This window comes from Pelmatolapia mariae, linkage group LG15 (genome assembly GCF_036321145.2).
Source record: "Pelmatolapia mariae isolate MD_Pm_ZW linkage group LG15, Pm_UMD_F_2, whole genome shotgun sequence".
NCBI classification, from domain to species: Eukaryota; Metazoa; Chordata; class Actinopteri; order Cichliformes; family Cichlidae; genus Pelmatolapia; species Pelmatolapia mariae.
The window spans coordinates 13,864,381-13,880,483 of NC_086240.1; the positions used below are offsets into that span (position 1 = coordinate 13,864,381).

Below are 16,103 nucleotides of genomic sequence, written 5' to 3' on the forward strand. Positions count from 1 at the left end.
GTGTGACACATTTTTGCTGCTGATGTAGACATAAGCTTTATTAATTATTCTTGTTACAGCAGCACAAGGGATGGGAAGAAAAAGTAAAATAGAGATACATTACAAAAATAAAAATAAGACAAATAGTGTACAAAAACCCCCCAAATACTATAGTATATAAAAATGGTCACTATTTACAGTAAAATGCACAGATTTTTTTTATATGTACATAAATTACAGTGGGAGCAATAATGTATACGGATATATTTTTAAACAGGGTGTTGGTATTAAACAGTTTGACTGCTGTCAGGATGGAGGACCTGTGTTAATGTTGACAGCCCTAATAAAAACACAACTAACCAGGAAGGCACAGAGGTGGTCTCTGACAGTCTCCAGCTCCTGAGGAACGGTCACCGACTGGGTCGTCCAGAACTCCAGTCTGTCCAGAGCCGACTGCAGCCAGTGGCTCAGCTCTGCTGACTCACTCTGGTACCTGAGATTTACAAACACACAGACTTAGAGGATACTTTCAACATCATTAAGGTTCTAAGTGTCACAAACAGGGTTGCTGACAGACCAAGACAGAGGACTGTAACCACAGACCCTTACCTGGTCCAGTGTTTGAGTGTCGAATCAAGGCGGTGCAGCTCCTTGTTGACCTTAGTGGTGGAGGAGAGCCAGTGCTCTCCCAGCTGTGTCAGCTGGTTCTCCAAGTCTGAGCAACCAACAGATAGAAAAAGCTTCTTGCCCTCCTCTAGTACCTGATAGAGTTGGGGCTGGTGCTCAGTCAGGCTGGCTTTAAGTCGCTTTAAGAAAGAGGATGGAACAGATAAATAATCAGTTTATTTAAAAAAGTATATCTGACTACAGCTTTCTGTAAAGTGTGCAAAGACATTCACCTGATAGAGGCTGATCCTTTCGGTTAGCCTCTCTTCCGTCTCCTCTACCAGACCCACAGTGGGGATGCTACACTCCACCGCCTCCAGCTGTCTGCACAGAGCCTGATAGTCCTCCACGAGTCTGCTCCATGACTGTAGGAGCGAAAGGAAAGTGTATGCTATTTATTTTCATTTTCTAAACCACAAACCACTGCTCTTTGGGATTAAACTGAATAAGACTGCAGCTACCAATAGCTCGTTATTATTCCTACCTCCAGAATCCCCTCCAGCTCCACTCCTCTTCTGTGGGCCTGTTTGAGCACACTGTGGGCTAAAGCCATGGTCTCTTCCAGGGTTTGACTTTCCCTCTGAGACACCAAACCAGACACTTTACTGAAAAATGTCTGGGTGAGGATCATATGGCATTCCAGACCCTGGAAAAACTCCTGTATTAAAAAGAAAAAAACAACATTTTAAATCCAATGGTACAATAGAAAAGATAACTAAAACCAATTCAAAATTTACAAAATCAAAGCCCCCTCCTTACTTTGTGTTTGCCTAGTAGCATCTGAACCTCTATGACTGAAGCCACTGTCATCTTTTGGTCAGCAGCCATCTTGTCCTGAGCGGTGTCCACCAGGTCATTAAGGTCGTGCAGTGCAGCTTCATACTGAGCCTTCAGAGACAAACCGTGGTTCAGACTACTCCGTCTGGAGCCCACCATGAGCACCAACTCCTCATATGCATCCTAAAAAGACAAATTAATATGTGAAACAGTCCCTGTTACAGTGCTGGAGCATTATGATCACAGTGTAACAGAATGAAAGTATTACTTGTAGTTTGAGTAGCTCCTGATTGGATGATGAGTCTGATTGGAGTCCCTCTGCTTTCATCTTCAGCTCAGTAACTTTCTGCTCAAATTCCTTCAGGCTGTCTTCCACTTCTGATAATGTCTGTAGAAAATGCAACATATTTACTATAAAATTTGTTTGTAAAAACTCCCTTTAGCATATTAAATCTGCATCTTAAATATGCATCTAATTCTTGTGTATTTGCTGCTGGTGCGCATACATACCTCTATCTGTTTGGATGCAGGTCTGTCTGCAGTTCCGGCCATCTTATGTAGCAACTGGTGTTTGCTTTCAGTCAGGGCTGTGAACAGCAACCGCAGTTCATTCTGGCAAAAATAACACAAACAAAGTCGGGGAATAAGAACAATGATTTTGTAACATTAATAAGATGCTTCACAACCCAAGTTTCTAGTAAAACTATTCAGCTTTAACACCTGGAAAGCTGAATGTTCCTGCAGCCTGTCCCTCATGGCGTCACAGTGCTGTTCCAATGCAGAGTCCAGCAGGCCCATCCTCTCTTGCAGGCCCTCTAGCGTGTCTTCCATCAGAGCTCGCTCTTCACCTCCACACAGCCTGTCCAATCCACCACCCAGCAGATCTCTGCAATTTTTCACTTCTCTGGTCATCTCCTTCAGCTGTTTATTCAAACCCTAAACAGGGGAGCCAAACTCAGTTAGTATTATTTTATGTTAAAACCTTGAACTCAAGTAAGACAAAAGCTTTTTGTTAATGCTCGAGAACAGCTAGTGCTTTTCCTCCTGCTGCGATTTATATGTCAGACTATTTAACATCTTTATCGTGTCTTCTCCTACCTCCAAATGTGTGAGCTGTGTCTCTGTGTCCTCAGACAGCAGCACAGGACCAGCGAGCAGCTGATTCTCAGCAGCATCTAACCAGGACGAGGCAGCCGATACTGCAGCATACAGGTCCTGCTGGATTGTCGCCCCCCCTAAAGATGCTGCAAGCTTACTCTCACTGCCCGCTGCCTGTGAGGGGCAAAAAGATTATGCACTTGATATTTTGAAAGGCATGACTAAAAATAGTTTTGTATTACTGGTTAAAAACATTTTTTATTTTGAGAAACACAAAAGAGAGATTAACATGAGAAAATGTTTGCTTCACCTCCTCTGTGATTCTTTCTAAAGTCTGGCTGCAGGCCTCAAACGAAGCTCTAGGAGAGCAAGAGTCCTGGCTGGTAGCCTCACCTCTGAACACCACGCTGGGACTGGACAGACGGGACCGGTGGAGGACCTGCACACAAAGAACGAAATATGAGAAAGCTCAAGGTCAGACTGCAGCATGCATAACAACAAAAGTGTGAAATTTCATCAGTGGAAGAAACAGTACGAACATAACCTTCTAGCTTCTAGTAAACACATTTATTTAAAGATTTTTAAAACCATTTAATGCATAAAATAAAAATGCACAGTTTCTGGCATGTATACCGGGCTAAGCTGGTCTTGCTCCAGGGAGTTCAAGGAGAGCTGCAGCTTTGTGTTCTGATCATTATTTAGGTTTTCCCATCTCTGTCTCAACTGCTCCAGAGGAGATAAGGTCTCATTCTCCAGCAGGACTCCACCAGGTACGGACACCTCACTGCAGGAAGGAGAGGACGTCATTAGAGAGCAAGGCAACACAAAAGCTGCGTCGTGGTCAAAATCTCGACTGGAAAAAACAAAATACTCAAAATTATTAAATGTTTTAAGGACGCAAATTATTTTTCAAGATCTTTGATAAAATACCTGTCCCCATTGGGTGTGGTGTGTTGGCCGAGTAACTCCTCTCCGACGCTGGCTACAGACTTGAGTAGCTTCCTTTGTTCAGCGACGTGCTCCTGAAGCTCCTACAAAATATATTACACTTGTGTTCGATTTATCTATATGAAATATGCACTTTCTTTTTGCAGTGGATTGTAATAAAAGGGAAGTCATAATTACAAATGGCATATGAGACAGTCAGCTTAGGTCTTTCAAATATATATTAGAGTATAAAAGAGCTTCCTCTTACCTTCTGTCGACGCAGGTTGTCGTGTTGCTGCTGTGTGCGTGTTGACCGGGCCTGAGAGAGCCAGTCCTGAACGTTAGGACTCTGGGACAGAGATGAATCTGGCTCACTGTCCTCCTGCTCTTGCAGTGAACCCTGGGAGAAAGATGGACATTAGGTATAAGATGTAATTTTGGAATAAGAGCATTTAACAGCTGCCAACTTTTAGTAAGCAGAAATAAATATGCCTAATAGCCTAACATATATCTATGATATTTATCGTTAAATTATTTTGAGAATGGTAAAGATGAACTAATATTTATTCGTCAGAGATTACTGCAAGCATGTACGTAGAAAGCTTCACTAGCCTTCTGATTTATTATACAGTGATTAAATATCTGAGGATTAATGTGAACAACCAAAAGGGCATGTCAAAGGAGACCAGGAGCGAAAATGCAAAGTGAAACTTTCATGTTGTGTCCTCAGAAACGCACCTGATCGAATACATTTAGTGTTTACATCTGATGAGTCAGCATCCTTTTGTCTAAGCGCCATTGTGAGACACACAGCTGTTGCTGTTTCACAGTGGAAAACAGTGGACTTTTATGAAAGAGCATGAATTAGCCTTTAGTACTTTTTGCACAATGCTAGCATTGACGTCGCAGGCCAATTCAACATAATGCAGCAGAGCAAAGGAAAAGACACAAGCATGGAGGAAGGAAAGCTGGGAAGTGAAAATACACTGGGGTGTGGAGGGCTGATGCAGTCATGAATGTTGAGACAGTAAAGAAATAACATATGACTGCTGATCTCACCTGTATGTCAACTTGTTTGTCCTGCAGCATCTGCTGCAGCTCTAGCAGGCTGTCTTTGAGGGAGCGCAGTTTCAGGGTGAGCTGCTCCGCCTCGCCTTTGGTTTCAGCCCGGCCCTCCAACAACAAGCTCTCGCTATGGACGGATAGCTCTGATAGGTACGACACCTTCTGTTCGATCTCATACAGCATATTCTATTAAAAAACAGGATTACAGTTGATCAAGCATTAGCATTTCTCATAGGGTTAAGCTGCTCTCCTCAGCTCCCAGATTAGTTTCTTAATAGAAACAGTTTTAAAGAGTCTTCCCTTTTAGACTAAAAGTCCAGAGAGAGCTTGAAAAGGCCAACAATTGTAATGAAGTGAAGAGAGGCGGTAGTTTGTATTCTCTAAGCTTGTATTCTCTTCTTTCACACAGGGAAAGAAGGGCCCTCGGTAGAGATGGGAGGTGATCATGTGCAGAGAATTTTCCACAACAATACAGTGCGCCTCTTATCCCTTAGTTTGTAGCGTCACTCTGTCATTCAGGAGGCAGGCAAAGAAACTGGTTTATCTCCACTTCTGCAAAAACCTCCATAGTGCATTTTAATTAAAATTCTCAAACACCAGTTACAAAGTTTTGCAGGTTTTTTTCTTTTGATGAACAGACCGAGTAAACAACATAATAGAGACTGCTATGATAACACAATTAAAGCTCAAAGTTTAAAGTTAGGAAAGCATTTGATTAAGAACAGACTGAAGACATATTATATGTGAGTAGTTTTTAAGCTGCTTACATTGTGGTGTGCAGGCATTTAAATAAACAGAGTGTGTTAAGTAAGTTCAACAAAATACTTTCCTAAGGTCTCTGCATATCATACCACATTTAAAAGACGATTAACCAGAAAACTGAAATTTTAAGACCCAATTTTTTATCATTATTTAATCTGGACATGAAGCTCAGCATGGTCCAGACCTTTATATGTGCAGACCACACAAAGCATATGTGAACTACAGTTTAATCAGCTTACTGTCTCCCAGCTGCTACAGACACACTTTAAAACACTGACTCTCTGCCTGGGGGACAGAGCTAGTATTATAACTTCTAAGAAGCCTATTATGGAGCATCACAAGGCAAATATGTAAACATCTCACAGCTCACATGTAATATGAATGTAGAATATGTGCAACATGAATATTTTAGCATCTAGGCTCTGCCGTAAATCCCCACAAGAAAATATTGAGTTTGACACAGCAGGGAGTTAGATGTGACAGTATTTTTAACATAATAACTCCCCTCCCCACAAAAATTAAATCATGAGCCTGACATACAGAAAATTCCCAGGGGGCAAATCAAGTAGGACCGAGTATCTAATGGTGACAAATAAGAAAGAACCATGAATTATAAATTTAAACTAAAAGACTGCAAAGCTAGAAGATCTCCAGGGCAACAGGATGGAGGAAATATTGGATGAAATGTTTGAGATATTTGATATAGTACAACAACATGTAGACAGAAGTTAAAAACAATTATTTTTAAACTCTAAGTACCAATATATCACTTATATATATATATACCTTTAATAATAACGGACACTAAGATTATAGTTTTAAATTATTTAAGCACAGTGGTACCGTAAAATTCAAATACTCATATGATGTTAATTATAAACATATGATAATATTGTAAAAATATACATATATATAATTAATTAAGCTCAAGTGCAGTTATGGTTTGTTAGCACCTTCCCCAATTTTCTATAGAAATGAAAGTGAATGCAAGCATGAAGATCAGAGAGTCCAAGAAAAAGTACCATTTCTAGGACAGTGAAGCAGCCAGATACTTCAGCCTTTGATAAAAACACAGCAGCATACAAGCCGTCATCCCCAGTTTTGTTTGTTTAGAGCAGATTTGGCTTCTCACCTGACAGTCGATGAGCTGCTCCTCCATGTCCATGTCTTCATTTTGGGGCTGAAGGGCAGAGCTGAGAGTGGCGCGAGTGCTGAGCAGCCAATTGTCGAGCTCCTCGGCCTCGCTGTGGTATCGCTGCAGCGCCTGCTCCTGCCGCTGCTCCTCCAGTTGTTCACTTAGTTTCTCCTGTAGAGGTCAATGCGACGCATATCTTAAATTCTCAGGTGAGCTCACCAGAATTATAAAGATAAGGAGCAGACATAACATATACAAGCACATGATAAACTAGAAAAAGTATGAGGATTTGGTAAATCACCTCCAGCAGCTGCCGTTTCCCCGAAGCCTTCATTCGAATGGTGGCCATCCTTTCTCCCAGTACAGTGAGAGTAGACTGCAGGGCCAGCTGTTCCCCAGCATCCCCATCACCATCACTCTCTGCCAGCTCCTCAGAGAAGCACATCTGTAGCTCACCAATCTCATCCTGCAGCATCAGGATCTCATCCATCAAAGCCTGAACAAATGGCAATAAGACGTGTGTGAGGATTGAAATGAGAATATACAAGAAAAAAAGAGCCAATGGGAATTAATTAAGGATGAGAAGAAGAGGCTGAATAGAAGATGGTGTGCCAGCAGTGAAAGAGGGTGTGCAGAAACCTCTTGACAGTAGTGTTGCAAAAGCAAACTGTTTCTCTTAAAGCCGTGATGTTGGCATAGCAACGAAGAACAGTGCCATGCAGTCTGTCCAACCATTGCCTGGCCCCGTGCAATATTAAACCCCCGAGTCGTACTCTGTTTCCCCAGAGCTTGCTGGTCTATACCATCTTTGTGAGGATGTCTCCCATCAGCCTTACAGATTACACTATGTATTACACTACTACTTTTACGCTCTTTATCTGCACTACATCATGTTCCTTTATCCCTTTAGAACACACATGAGCACATTTCCCCTAATACCCCCCCCCCCCCCCCCCCCCCCCCCCCCCCCACTCAGCTCTCACCTGGTGTGCAGCCATCTGGCTCTCTGGAGTCTTGTTGGGCTCTAAGCCCTCATTCAGCGCCCCCTCGATGGACTCCATCTTGGTGGAAATAGATTGGAGGGACTCCTGATAGTGTTGCTGCCGCTCCAGAGCCTCATATAAGCTCTTCTGTTTCTCACTGATCTGAAAATATGATGACAAAGTCAAGCTGTCAGACATGGCAGTGTCGGTCTGAGGTAACTAAAGCTTCAGGCCGGAATTTGGGACCACTCGCGCCTTGCTCAGTATGCTAGGAGACAAACTAATCCTGAGTTTGTTATTGTGTTTGTCTAACAGTAACACAAATAATAAAAATAAATAAATGTGTTGAATTAAAGTGAAGATGTGACATACCACATTCTTTAGCGTTTCCCAGGATCTCTGCAGGTCGTCCAAGTTAGCAGCACTGCTTTCCATAGATGGGTCGTACAGTTCCTGCAGAGGTACTCGGCTTAGTGTACCTCGACCCTGTGAAACGAGGAAAAAGTAAGTGTGGGCTTCATTAGTGTGTCAGAGTGATGTACGCTATTGATGGGACTAGTTCTCTTGGTAAACCTTTGGGCTTACATTTACAGCATAAAGTCTATAAAAAGCCTAGTGGCACACTTGGCCTAAGAATCTGAAAGTTTTTACAAAAACTTACTTTTAAAATGTTTTTTTTCCCAGACATGTGCTTAAAAAGAGGCAGCTAAATGTTATAACTTGATACCACTTTACCTACTAAAATGCAATTCAACATTGCAAATAAAAAAGGTTGACCTTGAGTCGGGTGTCTCTTGCTGATACAGCTGACGTTACTTTCTGTTCTTGCTGGGAGAACGAAATAAAATCCCTCCTTTCTCATGTTACTCTCTCACAACGAGAGAGAGGCATTTAGTTTATGTCATATATAAGTTCAACATTAACGCCTTTCTAGCAGAAACACAGAACAATTTATGTGCGTTATACATAGCAAAAGATGAATTTCAAATAATTACATTTGTTACATGCAATATGTCTCCTATGTGTTCCACGTGTTCTCATAAATTGACTTGACACGTTAAACAGTCACCTACATTGTCCATTTTCAAAACTCATCTTAAAACACATCCTTTGGCTTTCGACCCAGTATGAGACACACTGATCATGGTTATTTTTATTCTATTATATAACTGAAGTCAATATGTCATGAGTTAACAGTAATAGTAGTTCTCTTTAATTTTAAAATTAGGCTGCCCCCATAATCATATCCTGCCACACAGTGGGCATGGGTCAATCCTAAGGCAGATTAACTTAGATCTGCTGCTGGATTTCCCCCACAGCAACAGTTAGTTAAAATTCCCACATATTTCCCAGCTGTCTTTGAACTTGTTTTTTTCTTTCAATATTTAAGTGTAGAGGCACATAACAGGCCACTAAAACTGCATTTTAGATTTTACAGCTAAAATAAAAAATTTGACCTTTGCCGTTTCTCCGAGCACAACAAAGTTTCTGTTTCACTTCTACATCATTCGCAGTCACAGACTGCACAAAAAGCTACTTGATGATACCTCAGTTGCGTGTACAAAAATGGGAATGGCAAACAACATTTCCATCAGCAAAGTAAATATGCAAACAGGAGGCTGATTAAAAAAAAGGGGAAAAGCAGGTAAAATAAGCGCAGCAAATCTCCGGCTCTCTCAAACATACTGTGTTAACAGTGATGATGGTGGGGTGGTCACTGTAGGGTGGTAAGTTGGTTTGTTATGGTGGTGATGGTGAAGAGAAGGGGATGTATTTACCTTACGTCAAAATTTTGCCACATATTCAATATTTTTTAGCTTTTGCATTTTGCAACATTTGAAGCTTTAAAGATTAAAGTGTTATCTTCTAACAATGATGGTGATGACTGAACGTTTAAAGGTGCAAAACACAAAGTGGCAGTAGGGAAGTTGAGACCATCAGGTAATACTGGTCGGTTTGGAGTTTTCCAGGGTGGGATTTGCAATACCTGGTTAAGAGCAGCTTCAGCGTTAGCCCCCGGAGAGGGGGAGCGGCAGGCAGGGGGAGAGGAGACCTCGCTGTTGGTACCCTCCTCCCCTGACTCCTCTGTCACAGGGGAGAGGAGTGTGTGGCAGCGGCCGGCTGTCATCTGACCACACATACACGCCGCAAAGAAATGAAACGCACACATCAAAAGAAGCAGGTGAAAGAAAAAAGGAGGGGGAGCCAAAAAGAAAACAACCAGATCAAAGGGGAGAGGAGACAGAGAGGGAAAAAGGAGGAGGGAGAAGAAGAAGAAAAAGCATAAAAATTAATGGGGAAGTGCAGGTTAGCCAGATTGAAGTGGCAACACATACTGCTTGATTAATTACACAGTGAGTAATCAAATAACACAGAAAGGAGGCCCATTAGCTCACATTAATGCTACCGATATGCCTCACTGAAATTCTTCTGCCATAACACAACATTAAAGAGCATTGCAGAGGTAAAAGTCTTTGCTGTGTGAGCAAATGGACAAACATTAGATTCCACTGGCAATGAAGTAGTTGCTTGGATTCTTTACAGGATACATCAGGATAAAGGAATGGCCCTCACCAGGAAGCTGAGAAATCACACACACACACACAAAGTACACAGACAGTGATTGCTCACATCACACACAAACCCACACATGCTGTAGAGTTAGTACACACATATACAACAGGAAAGGGGTTAAAGTAGTCATACAGACAGTAAGAATAAGGTCTCTGATAGAAAAACCCAGCAGTATCAAGGCTCAGACTCGAACAAAGCATGGCTATAGCATGAGATAGCTAACAGAGACAGGGACTGGTGAATACAGCAGCAGCAGCAGCAGCAGCTGTCCTAGAAGTAGCACTGTTGTCAGTGTGCCTGCATGCTTCAGCAGAGAGGCAGAGCTGAAATGCGAGCCAAACCCTACTGGGCTGCTTTCTGGCAGTCGATGCGGACCATAGTCTACTGACTCAGGACCTTCGGAGGACTGTTTCGCGGGCTTTATGATGCAATGCAAGGCAACTAAGAGCATTAGCACACCAGTATGTGTGGGAAACTGTGTGGTTTTACATTGTGAGGTTCGCTTGGTAAAACCACTGCTGTAACAATGACAACGTGCATTTTTAAAAATATCAGTAATCCATGCATGACAGTTACCATACACGCAAACTGACAACGTTTACATACACACACACACACACACACACATGCAGTAATATCCTGTTTCCTGGCCTTCTGAGACGAAACACACCACAAACAACAGTAGCACACCAGGAAGGCTCAGAAATCTGATTCAGAAACAGACTGAAAGGTAGTGGAGTGGTTACTTGTGCTAACTGTATGAAAAATAAATGATTAAGATGAGGGTGACAGACAGGCTCAGGTTAACCTTAAGTGACAAACAAGGTACCAGTGAAGTGACACACCAGAGGAACCTGCTAAATTACATACAGAATGAATTAAAAAAACAAAAACCTATTCAGAACCTTTTACAGTACTACTTCTTTGCTGTAGCGGGACAACAACTTCCCACACACAGCCGGATTTATAAAGAACTATTTTCACCTACAAGAAGGAGTCAGCAACAGATGGCACTGCCCTCACAGGGCCCTGAGCTCAACATCACAGAGTTACTCCAGGATTACACGAAGAAAGAGCCTAAATCCACAGAGCAGGTGTGGAAACATCTTCATAAGGGAACAACCTACCTGGGTGCAAGTGTACCAGCGAGAAGTGGTGCTGTTTTAAAAGGCAAGGTTTTACACCCGCATCAATGATCTTTGAACTTGAACTTTGAATTAAAACATAATTGGTGGCTAAAAATATTCATGCCACTAGTTTAAAACATGTTGCACAGCAATGTATACTTATCCAGCTGTTACGTAGGCCTGAACAGCTGCACGTGAGGGAGGGCCTGCTGTTCAGCTACTTCTGTGTGGCTCATTTTTATCTTGTAAATGAACTGCACAGTCATAACTGTTACCGTGACCTTAATAGTGGAGAAGAAAAGGTTTGTAGATCTAAAAAATCTAATCTTAACTGATATTATCAGACATGCATTAATGTGGTATAAGTCAAGGATAACTAACCTAACTGGAGTTTTGTTAAATGAAGCACATAGAAACCTTAAAGGCCCCACTGGGATCCTTGGAGTCACTTTGGGAGTCAGTGGTATGTGCAGAAAGGGAGAGATGCTACAACTTATGCACACATGCACACACATCTTTGTAATGTCTACAGGTCTATGACTGTATATCCCCCCCAAAAACCAAAGGTTTTCCCACTCACCATGACCACAGAGGGGTGCGCTGGAAGCTGCTTGGCGTCAGCTGTGGTGGTGTCTGTCACAGCGCTGGGAAGCTCCTCGTCACTCAGTTCGTCCATGCCGTCTGAAAAGCCCTCCACCTCGCTGACCGTCAGCAGCATAGTGGCGTGTTTGGCCTTCACCGTCAGCATCTTGCACTTGGAGTGGAGCGAGGCAATCTGCTCCTGGTAGCCACGGATCTTCTGGGCTAACTCCTGTCAAAACATTCCCAGCAAACAGAAAACACCACCCCCAGGATCAGGAGAGTGTGGCTGAGTCCACAGCACAAGATCAATAGTTCCTGTTTAAATAGGATCCTGTGAAAGTGGGTGGCTGAGTTGGTTCAGCCTTGAATGTGGTGCCGGTCTGAGAGGAGTAAGCGGAGCAGACGCATTCTCTTCCTCTCTTTGGCTGTCTTTGGTGTAAGTGTAGAAAGAGAATAGCACCGCCTCACTCTCCTTTTTTCCTCTCTGTCTTTCTCACTCTCTCTCTCTCCTCTGTATCTCTGAGCCAATCGGAGCAGCACAGAGGCGGGTGACTCAGATCAGCGCTGAAGCTAAGACAGGATGTTTGGTTGAAGCAGAGACCATAGCAGAAATACTTCAAAATCCCTCAGACACTCCCTCTGCTACACATACACAAATGGCAAGGAAAAACAGGAAGTGATCTCACCGCGCTGCACCCTCCCCCTCCCTTGCCTGTCGCTGTCGTTCTCCGCCAATCCCTTGGCAGATTACTTCTAACAAAAGGGAGCTGAAGGAGAGAGGGAGGGCGTCTGGAGGAAGAGTGACAGAAACGGTGTCAAATTACAACTACGGTAATGTGCCAGCAGGCCAGCCCATCTCTGCCGTTCCTCCTCCACCCCTCTTTTCACCCTCTGTCCCACAGATGGTCATTGCACTGATAATCAGGTCATGTGACTAAAGGGGCCAGTGGAGTTGCAACTCTCCGCTGAGCTTAGAGATCTAACTTAGACATAAAAATGCTGGCATGCCAGGCCGCTCTGCTGCGACAAAAGTGATTGCAGGGGTGAGAAAATATCTGCAAATATCTGCAACACCTGGGTTAATATTTTCCAGGCAGTCAAACATTGGAGTAAGATATAAATCTACCTGAACCGTGCAGCAGAAATTAAAATGTAATAAAAAAAAAAAATGTTGCCTGCAGGGAGACACGATCTGTTTCTCTGCAGGTCTTTGCATCTGCACCCCCCTTCACAATCTCCTTCTCGGCATGGGAGATCAAACATACTCAGCAAAGTGAAACTGCAGCAGAGGCTCAAATCGCTCAGGTGAAAACCATCTAACTCTGGCATCTGTCTATGCAGATTATATTTACATGCACCATCAGATAAAACGAGGAATGTGCGTGAGTTGGGCTTGTAAAAGCACCACACAACATTTTCCCTGGATTGCTGTTTGGGAAAATGCATGCTTTGATCATGTTAAAAGGGAGATTAAATCAGATGTTTTTAAATTGGGATTTAGGGGGAATGATGGAAAGGGGTATTAATTGACCATTTATTTTTAACCAGGGTGCCTTGATGGCTCACAGCAAGGACGTTTTGGGTTTGAATGTGCAGACTGACTTGCATCATGTGCTGGGTACTCTGGCTAACTCCCACAGTCCAAAAACATGCATGTTAGGTTTGGTCTAAATTGACGGTAGGTGTTTATGTGAGCATTACTGACTGCCTAGCCTGTCTGTTTGGTTTAGCTGAGGGAATTGCCTGGGTGGAGCGTGCAGAAGGAAGCACATGTGCATGCTGTGAATTCCCTGGACTACACACCCGTGTGCCATTCTCACACAGGTGTAACAAGACAGACAAGCATTTGTCCTGAAGAGCTGGAAGATTAAAGAACAATTCATGTCCAACCTAACCACTTTGACATTTGTGTTCTCACACTAGATTTACTCAACAATTTCAGGGCTCTATAGAAGCAGCTTTTGCTTATGCTGAATGATGCAATGAAATTATAAAATTATAGTTTGAGTCATTTTAGTCAGGCTCGCCTAAGGCTAATTTAAGATATATGATACATTCACTGGTGTCATAACTTCTGCTTTTTGCCTCTGTGCATTGAAACATAGGACAGGAAACATAATGACTCAAGTTCTCTGTTTCTTTCACTTAACTCTTTGATGTTAAAAATACTGACCTCAATAGAAATGTCTGAATGTCTGAGGCATCAACTCATTTTTTAAGAGTCACACTCAATTTGGTTTACGGCAGAAGACTAAAATGTTGTTCTAGGAGCAAATCTTGTGGGGAGGACCAGTGAAACCATTGTACAGAAGTTTAACCACACAATCCCTGAGAAATATATAAATATTAAAAAGCCAAAATTTCTATTCTACTTTACATTTTCCAAAGCCATCCGGATGGGAATCCTTGCAGGGCCAATTCTGGCCTTATTTTTGACAACCTTGGATTAGACAATCATAAAGCAGCATTTTATTGTTAATGTTGATGATTTGGGGGTTACATGTTCATCACCTACATACTGCTGTTCTAATAAACTGAACAGATAAATGACAGAAAGTAAGGAGACCCTCATACCTCGTGGTGGTGTATCTGAGCCTGAAGTTCCTGTATATTATTAGTGGAAACGGGCCGGTCCTGAATGATCCGATGAGCTTCTTCAATTAATCTCTGGAGGTTCTTCACTTCCTGTTCATACTGCTCATACTGCACCACGGCCTCCTGTCAGGGCGTTAAGGTAAAATGAGATGAATGAAACTGTATTCACAATATAGATCCCTGAGGGAAATTATATTTTCCCTTCCCAATCTGCGCAGGAAGTCAAGTTCTAAACTTTTACGTTGACTCTCATATCCATACGCAGTAACTGGTACTGAGCATGCTCATTATATTGTTGGTAAGCTCTTATTAGACAGAATAATCTGTATTTTTTCATTTGATGATATTGAAATAATGCAGGTGTGTGAAAGCTAAATTCCCACGATTAGAATATTGCGATTACAAAGATAGATGTGAATGTAAATGGTAAATGGACTGGTTCTCATAAAGCGTTTTTCTACTCTATCTGTGAACTCAATGCGCTTTATACAACTTGCCTCATTCACCCATTCACACATGCACTTTTTTCTATGCTTTTTCTAGTTATGTGCTTTCTATCTATCTAGCAACTTGGGGTTAGTATCTTTCCCATGGATATTTGGACTGGATCAGCCAGGGATTGAAGACAGCCTGTCACAAATTTGACCTTGAGCCAGAACAATGTGCCTACATGGTAGATGAACTGTTTCAGTTTTTGTTAAACATGATGTATTTGGTTCAAATGGATTGACTGATGTATTGGCTGAAAGTCACTTGCTTCTTCCTCAGAGCTAATCTTCACTACAGTTGGCCTCTGATGGGGGCTTAAAGAAAACACAGACATTCCTGAGAAGGCTTGTTGAAACACTAAAGAGTAGGTTTCAGAGCATCCACTCTTCAAAGCAATAACTCTTCTCATCAGCTGAAATTTCAGTGCTACTTTTAAGCGATAAAATACTAACAAAAACAATGCAATTGAAAAAATATATCATTTTGATAGTAGGATTCTTATCACAAAGGCTGGTAATGTACTGTTTCTTGTCTCTGTCACTATGACTTTATATCTTACAGCTCATCAACAGCCTTTATAATATTCGGGCTGCCTTTTACCTGCAGGATGTTGCACTGCTGGATTGTGGTGTGTTGCAGTTGGCTGGCTTCTTGCTGCAGAGTCTGAGCTGTGCGGCAGATAGGCAGACTGGCCACTACCTCCTCTGGCAGCCGGAGGGCGCTCTGACACTGCTGAACAGCAGCTACTTGCTGCTTAAAGCCCTCCATTTCCACCAGCAGACGCTTATTGAAAAGCAAAGGGGTTGATAACGGGAGATAGAAATGCTAGATGTATAACAATTCACGCTAATTTAAATTACATTTGCAGACTGACTGGACACAAGCTGTTTGCCAGTATTATGTTTGTGTTTACCTGTCTCTGTGTCAACTGCTCTCTGAGACTGAGCTTGTTAAGCTCAGGGGAAGCAAGTGTGGCCTGTATCTGATCTACAGCAGCATGGAGGCTCTTGACCTCCGCTTCCAGACGCAACATGTCCTGAGGAGAGATACAGACATAACAAATCAAGGGAAAGTATATGTGGGCAAAGATACAAGATAGAATGTAGCTTCTGTACACAGCAGTAATCAAACCCACATGAACACAGATTTTTAAAAGTATCATAGCTCCTTTGTGGATATCTAATGCTGCAAATGTTTTTTTTTCCTCAGTGCAGTTTGAAGGATGAAGATAGTGGTGCCTCTCGTTTTAAAATGTATTCATTTGCAAATTCTAACTGACCTTAATGTGCATCATTGGAAGGAAACTAAATTACAAGTCGCTACAAATTAAACTCGTGCTCTGCA

The 16,103-nt window shown here is 42.3% G+C and overlaps 1 protein-coding gene across 7 annotated transcripts in view; it reads right to left on the reverse strand.

The window, feature by feature from the left end:
• Window positions 1-16,103, reverse strand: part of syne1a (spectrin repeat containing, nuclear envelope 1a) — a 134,586-nt gene that overhangs the window by 22,278 nt on the left and 96,205 nt on the right. For 6 of the 7 annotated variants that reach the window (XM_063496078.1, XM_063496080.1, XM_063496079.1 and 3 more), the window contains 23 exons: window positions 15,673-15,795; window positions 15,360-15,542; window positions 14,250-14,393; window positions 11,674-11,904; window positions 9,380-9,520; window positions 7,765-7,878; window positions 7,393-7,554; window positions 6,711-6,905; window positions 6,407-6,580; window positions 4,507-4,698; window positions 3,716-3,847; window positions 3,451-3,551; window positions 3,154-3,304; window positions 2,831-2,959; window positions 2,521-2,694; window positions 2,143-2,358; window positions 1,933-2,034; window positions 1,691-1,810; window positions 1,405-1,605; window positions 1,130-1,303; window positions 879-1,010; window positions 589-785; window positions 340-472 (listed from right to left, as the gene is read on the reverse strand). In XM_063496078.1, coding sequence (XP_063352148.1) covers window positions 340-472; window positions 589-785; window positions 879-1,010; window positions 1,130-1,303; window positions 1,405-1,605; window positions 1,691-1,810; window positions 1,933-2,034; window positions 2,143-2,358; window positions 2,521-2,694; window positions 2,831-2,959; window positions 3,154-3,304; window positions 3,451-3,551; window positions 3,716-3,847; window positions 4,507-4,698; window positions 6,407-6,580; window positions 6,711-6,905; window positions 7,393-7,554; window positions 7,765-7,878; window positions 9,380-9,520; window positions 11,674-11,904; window positions 14,250-14,393; window positions 15,360-15,542; window positions 15,673-15,795 — 3,621 coding nt within the window. The remainder of the gene's footprint in view (window positions 1-339; window positions 473-588; window positions 786-878; window positions 1,011-1,129; window positions 1,304-1,404; window positions 1,606-1,690; window positions 1,811-1,932; window positions 2,035-2,142; window positions 2,359-2,520; window positions 2,695-2,830; window positions 2,960-3,153; window positions 3,305-3,450; window positions 3,552-3,715; window positions 3,848-4,506; window positions 4,699-6,406; window positions 6,581-6,710; window positions 6,906-7,392; window positions 7,555-7,764; window positions 7,879-9,379; window positions 9,521-11,673; window positions 11,905-14,249; window positions 14,394-15,359; window positions 15,543-15,672; window positions 15,796-16,103) is intronic. The other variant, XM_063496083.1, reaches the window with a different exon arrangement.